The following is a 6742-nucleotide window of genomic DNA, read 5'->3' as shown; positions in this document are numbered from 1 at the left end:
ATGTTAATTGTTCTTTGAAGTTAGTTCAATGCATTTGCATCAAGTTTCCAATTTTCCGTTAATTATTTTTTGAGGTTAGTTCAATGCAGTTACATTAAATTTATATTTTTCCGTTAATTATTCATTTATGTTAGTTCAGTGCAGTTTCATCCATTTTTCAATGTTTAATTAATTAGTATTTGAAATTAGTTTATTGCATTTGCATCTAGTTTCCGATTTCCCTTTAATAACTCTTTAAGATTAATTCAATATATTTGCATCTAGTTTCTAATTATTTATGTTTTGAGATTAGTTCAATACAATTACATCCGGTTTTTGATTTCCAGTTAACTATTCTTTGAGGTTATTTCAATGCATTTGCTTTTAGTTTTCGATTTCCCACCAATTATTCTATGAAGTTAGTTCAATGCAGTTGCATTCGGTTTTTGATTTTCTATTAATTATTTTTTTTTAGTTTAGTTCAATGCATTTGCATCCAGTTTTCGGTTTTCCATTAAATATTATTTGAGATTTGTTTGATGTATTTGCATACCGTTTTCGATTTCCCGTTAAATATTTTTCAAGGATTTGTATCAAATTTCTAATTTCCCGTTAGTTATTATCTGATGTTAGTTTAATACAATTGCATCCAGTTTTCGATTTCTAGTTAATTACTTTCTGAGTTTGTTTATTGCATTTGCATAAAGTTTCTGATTTTTCGTTAATTACTATTTGAGCTTAGTTATGTATTTGAATCCAGTTTTCGATTTCCTTTTAATTATTTAATGTGGTGTGTAATACCAACTTCTACTGATCCATATGTAGTGTCCTTGCAAACATGACATAAAAAATAAATTATGCTTGATTTACTATGTGGGGTCATTGAAAATTATCAAGTTCCCAATTTCCTATTAATTATTCTTTAAATTATGCATGACTTACTATGTGGAATTTTCAAAGATTATCTACGAACAGGTGTTATTATATTTATTATTCTGAAAAATATTTACAAATATACATAACTATTTTAATATTATATTGATCACTCATCCAAATTTCTTATAACGTGAAAACCTCACTCTCTATTAAAAAAAAGAACTCACCTTTGATACAACCCTTCAACTTCATTTTGTTGTTTAATAATAGAAGTTTGATTGAAGTTTTGTGAGATTGACTAATAAGGCGAAGTTTATATATATTGAAGCTACTTGAATAGCAAGGAGTACCCAATCATATGGAAAGAGATAAGATAAACACCATTTTAAATGCAAAACTATATTTATTGAGACATTCTCACAATATATAACCCAACTACATTTTGAGGTTAGTGGAATGCATTTGCATCCAATTTATGATTTTCAGTTATTTATATTTTGAAGTTAGTTCAATGCAGTTGCATCCAATTTCTGATTTCCATTATTTATTTTTTTAGGTTAGTTCAATGCAGTTGTATCCAGTTTTCGATTTCTCGTTAATTATTCTTTGCAGTTAGTTCAATACATTTACATCCAATTTCCAATTTCCTACTAATTGTTCTTTGAGGTCAGTTCAATGCATTTGTATCTAGTTTCTGATTTCCCGTTAATTATTTTGTGAGATTAGTTTAATGTATTTGCATCCAGTTTCCAATTTCTCGTTTATTATTTGTTAAGGTTGCATTTGCATCTAATTTTCGATTTTCCGTTAATTATTGTTTGAGGTTAATTAGTTCAATGAATTTGCATCCAGTTTCCGATTTTCGGGTAATTATTTCTTGAGGTTAGTTTAATGCATTTGCATCTAGTTTATTTTTTGAGATTAGTTCAGTGCAGTTGCATCCAGTTTCTGATTTAACGTTAACTATTCTTTAAGATTAGTTCCACGCATTTGCATAATCTTTCCAATTTATAATTAATTTTTCTTTGAGGTTAGATTAATGCAGTTGCATCAAGTTTCCGAATTCCCATTAATTTAATCTTTGAGGGTTAGTTTAATGCATTTGCATCCAATTTCCGATTTCCCGCCAATTATTTTTTGATGTTAATTAGTTTGATGTATTTGCATCAAAGTTTTGATTTCGTTAATTATTCTTTGAAGTTAGTTTAATGCAGTTGTATCCATATTCCAATTTTCTATTAATTACTTTTAAAGATTAGTTTAATGCTTGCATTTGTATTAAACTAATCCCTGGAGCATGACAATACAAATGTAACCCCTTGTTGATATTATAAATATATTTGATTATAAAAAAAAAATGTCCCGTTTGTAGTTCGTATAATTATGGATGGCCTTTAGTAAAATTTCGATTTCTTCTTACGTCTTGTGGAACTGTTTCCCACCATTGGCATCTGCATTGTGCTATGTGTATGTAGTTTGATCATGTATCCATCAGTTGGCGTTAGTTAAAGTTGGTCTTTTAGTGGGTATCTATCCCTAGTGAGTTAGTGGGTAGCTATGGACGTGATTGAATGTTCTCTATATTTAAACAAGTTGTTGCATAATGAGAATTTATAACTTGTTTCACAGCCAATGGAAGCGTGTGTATAGGATGGCAGGTTCCAAAGGCCCACCCTCACATACTGAAGAACAGCTCGAGAATTTATAACTTGTTTGCAATGGAAGCGGTTCCCTCAATACAAGTATACAACCATTGGAGTTTTTGGTTCTCAAATTAATTCCACTCCATTGTTCTCTCTCTTCAATGTTTATCGTTTTTTTCTGATATAATCCCAACAAAGTTGTATCACATTGTGTTTTAGAAGTTATTCACACTTTGTTGAGATTGAAAGTTCGTTCTAAATGTGTCAATTTGTCTGTATCAATTATTATCTATTTAGTATTCTGATACTTGAGAAAAAATTGTAAAAGATTGCAATGCATACCTACGACATAATACTTAAAGGTTTTTTAGGGAATGACCGAATGGTATATTCAATAATTTATCTCAGTTTGGAGTATGTCCCTTGAACCTGAAGCTTTTGAACATGCATATTTGCAAATTATAGCAAGTTGTAAACCATTACTTGACTACTATAAATAGAGATGAGCCTACCTGCATACTGAGCAGATCCTTCCAGCAAATTAATTACCATACACAAAAATCCAACAAACATTTTCCATTTTTCAACTTACAAACCTCATTTATATGAACCAACTTGAACCACCTCTTACTATCTCTTCCATATTTCCAGAGAAAAAACAAAACCGACTGCCATAAATCTCATGGAATACCTTTTGGAACGTCCAAAGGTCCCTGTGTTAATGGTATTATGTTATCTTTTATTTGCATCATTCTGGTCCCCCGTTACCATTTGAAAATGGTACTACCAAAAGACCATCAAAATTGTCATCAGAAGGCACGATCATCGATCAACATTCCTAGTTAGTTTGATAGCATTCTCATCCATCATCTGTCGACCATCCCGGTTGATCAAGGTTATATATAGACTTATAGTTGTGCCTGGAGTCACTTAATGATGCATCACCAAGTTGGCGCTAAAGTGATACAATCAAACTAGATTGTATCAGAAATTAAAATGCAAGAAAAGAAAGATGATAGATAGGATGGGATTAATTCGAAAAAAGCCCGAAAACTCCAATTGGTTCTATTGAGGGAACCACCTCCAATTCACTCGGTTGTGCAAACAATTACGTACAATAATCAGTTTATCTTTTTTATTAACTCACAAGCCTTAAATACAAGTTCAAGTAACCATGTAACTTACGGCCACTATAAGAAATTGTTCACTACTTTATCTAACCACTACTACTAGTCTGATAATAACTAACCCACTAATATTATTAACTTAAATATAATGCTTAGATAATAGGAGACAATATCTAACTCAAATTAGATACCATAAATCACGTAACATAACATAAAGTTACTCTATTTCCAATTACATTCCTCTTCCTCTCTACTCAAATCACTTCAGTTACTCCCCCCTTGCCTTCAAACTCTTGGTACAAGTTGCATTCCCTGTCTTTCAATATTGTTGTGCAATTCTAATACAGAATGCCAGAGTAGAACCACCTTAAATTAGAATGTCTTAGCTATTACCGCCATAATCATCCATTACTTTATTATTTTGCTGAAAAAACTGGTTAAATTCATTACTACCTGGGATCACTTCTGGCATTAACCAAAACGTTTCCAAAACCGCATTAACTATGCTCCTTCAGTTAACACATCATCTCTGTTTCTAACAAATTGGCTTCTAATTTTAATCACATACATTTAAATTTGTTTAAACTAGATTACTAACTAGATCAACTCTATTCTTCAAAACACGGTTTCTTCCGTGAGCCGGATTATTAGCCACCCTACAGTTTCTCCTGACCTCGCCTGGTCGGCCTGATTGCAAATCACCCATCTTCACCATTCCCTCCACGAAGGCTGAGAAAAATGCGTCTTGATCTTTACTAAAATGCACAACAAATTCTCGTGTTCGATTATCCAAACTGAAAAGCGTCTGATCCGAATTAAGAAAACCTCTCCCATTAACCAAGTCTTTAAAATATTGATTATCAAATAGGCAAGGAGTTGCATCAAGGTCCCCAGTCACATTCTGGTCTCCACTAAGTGGGCATAGCCGGTCTAGCTTCTCCCTGAATTCAGGCTCTATAGTTGGGTCTGGTCGTCCTGTACCCGATTGGTTGTAAAGGCGAAAAAGTATAGAAAAACACCGGCCTTTCCCAATCGAATGTGAACCTGAAAGCGCAACCAAGTCCTTTATAGAGAGATTGAATCGGCTGAAGAGGTCGACAAGGAAAGTCGCATTCGCTCTTGGACTGGGCATGACATTGTCGGAATCTTCTTGGCTTGCTGTTAAGCTATCTTTCCGTCCCAACTTGACTTCCCAATTTGGTCCTCCACTCTACAAATTTGAGAATATAATAGAATCAGTTTAATTGTTTCCATAGCAGGCAAATTAAATTTTAATGAAATCAAAACTTTTACCAATATAACAGCATCTCTGGAACCCATGATTATGATATCAGCGCACGAAACAACACCAGGACAGTTATTCTCCAGTGCCTCCTTTATTTCGTCAATAACTTCATAGGATCTGAGAGAATTTATATTCGATAAAGAAAGCTTCTCCCCTAGCATATCAGGTGTATCATCTAGTAGTAAGGAAGCGTCACAACCCTATCAAAAGCATATATAGGACCAACAAGCAATAGTCAGCATAGTAATAATATAATAAATAAATGTGAAATAAGAAACGTACGTTGACAAAGCAATCATGGAACTGTAAGCGCATAACAGATGCAGCACTTCTTGTCTCTCTCATCATAGCTTTCCACATAACATCTCTTACTATAGATTCAGCTCTTGGACATGTTTGTGCATAAAAGCCTGGCCTCAATTGTGATGCCAAGGTTACAGATATGTGAAAGCAGAACACAATGAAAAGTTTTTGAGACATTTGGGGAAGCTTTGAGGCCACAGTATCAGTGAATACTGTTGACTTGTTCAGTGTGAAATGGGGGAACAAAGGAGCTTTAATAATAAGACTTTCCAATTTACCAATATTCCAACAAAGCCAAAAACCCAAATAAAATCAAGAAAATTTCGGCATCTCAAATGAAAATGCATGGATGTATGTGGCGAATGGGGATGTATGAAGCATAACAAATGGGATAGGAATCTTGCATGTGTTTTCTGATGAGACAACTACAAGGAACTGATTGTCTTACTGGAAAAGTTGAACGGCCAATAGAAGTTATGAGATGCTAACAAATAGTTGATATTCTGAATTTCTGGTCCTGTTGGCCACTTGGCTCTAACAACGAGGTCACTTGTGGTGAAACGCCCGACTCATGTAGTATTTCTATGCGCCCATGTCTATCTTTCTTATCATAGAACAAAGTAATTGATGGTGTGCATAAGTGCATTACTGCATCTAAATGAAAGTTATGCTTAAGGTGCAAAATTTATCACTGGCTACCACTGTTACCAAGTACGGTACGGGTTTAAAATGGTTTACTTGAAAAATACTTAGTTCGTGTTTTAAACAGAACGTCTCGGCAAAAAAACGGAAAAAAAGATATAAAAAGACGCAGGGTATAAAAAACGGGTTTAAAACAATAAAACGGGTTTAAAACGTATAATATGTGTAGATGTTGGTTATTTTGGGACTACGACCTGATGATTAGTTGGATAGGAAATGGCTGCACTCTTCTTGGGATAAGAGTTGCCTACGTATCAAGTTTATCGGGGTAAACTTGAATCAAGCCTTACGTAGTTCATCTCTCCCTATTTATAGATATGTGCTTGAACCTTTATGGATTGCAGATCCACCTTGTGTGCTATCTTGGTGATTCGCCATTAATGTGCTGTTATAAAGTTAATGTTTCTTTGATTGTGGGTTGATTGAGCTCCAAGATTGTGCTAGTTGATATCTTTCCATTAATGGCTGTAACTGCTGTTGGTGACGACATGGGTGCTGGGTCGTTGGTACGATCTGATATTGTGGGACGAGCTGAAGTAAGACGTCCTGCCATGTGGACACATGCTCTGTAGTGTAGAACGAAGGGTACTTACACAACCCCCTTTATATTTTATTCGTTCATTGGACAAATGTTGTGTGGAAGGAGAACGGTTTAAAAAGTAAAGTTTGAAAGCACGTGTCTGACAGCTTTTTTGTTTTGAATTTAGGTTTCGGGGAATGTGCGGAAACTGTTGGGCTGGATTCGTGGGACCGGAGTTATGGCAATTTGTGGGCGAGTAATGATTTAGGTTTTGGGAACACGAAACACTTTGATTATCTCGAGGTGT

The 6742-nt window shown here is 34.2% G+C and overlaps 1 protein-coding gene across 1 annotated transcript; it reads right to left on the bottom strand.

Moving 5' to 3' along the window:
* Positions 1-3799: 3799 nt before the first annotated feature.
* LOC147501941 (Peroxidase superfamily protein) lies at positions 3800-5726 on the bottom strand. The gene is made up of 3 exons (XM_086606927.1): positions 5193-5726; positions 4919-5110; positions 3800-4835 (listed from the first exon to the last, which is right to left on the bottom strand). The coding sequence occupies exons 1-3, from the start codon at positions 5388-5390 to the stop codon at positions 4206-4208; spliced, it is 1020 nt and encodes a 339-aa protein (XP_086463053.1). The 5' UTR covers positions 5391-5726; the 3' UTR covers positions 3800-4205.
* Between the last annotated feature and the right edge of the window lie 1016 nt (positions 5727-6742).

This window comes from Coptis chinensis, chromosome 4, assembly GCF_015680905.1.
Source record: "Coptis chinensis isolate HL-2020 chromosome 4, ASM1568090v1, whole genome shotgun sequence".
In the NCBI taxonomy this organism is placed as follows: Eukaryota; Viridiplantae; Streptophyta; class Magnoliopsida; order Ranunculales; family Ranunculaceae; genus Coptis; species Coptis chinensis.
Note: the sequence above shows the minus strand (reverse complement) of the source record. Positions and strands in the feature narration are given on the sequence as shown.

What these genes read in the sequence shown, in the direction of transcription:
- LOC147501941 (XM_086606927.1), bottom strand. Translation starts at nt 5,390, where the DNA reads ATGTCTCAAAAACTTTTCATTGTGTTCTGCTTTCACATATCTGTAACC. An exon ending in TCCATGATTGCTTTGTCAAC is followed by an intron (nt 5,111 to 5,192) that starts GTACGTTTCTTA and finishes TGCTTTTGATAG; the next exon opens with GGTTGTGACGCTTCCTTACT. An exon ending in CCAGAGATGCTGTTATATTG is followed by an intron (nt 4,836 to 4,918) that starts GTAAAAGTTTTG and finishes TCAAATTTGTAG; the next exon opens with AGTGGAGGACCAAATTGGGA.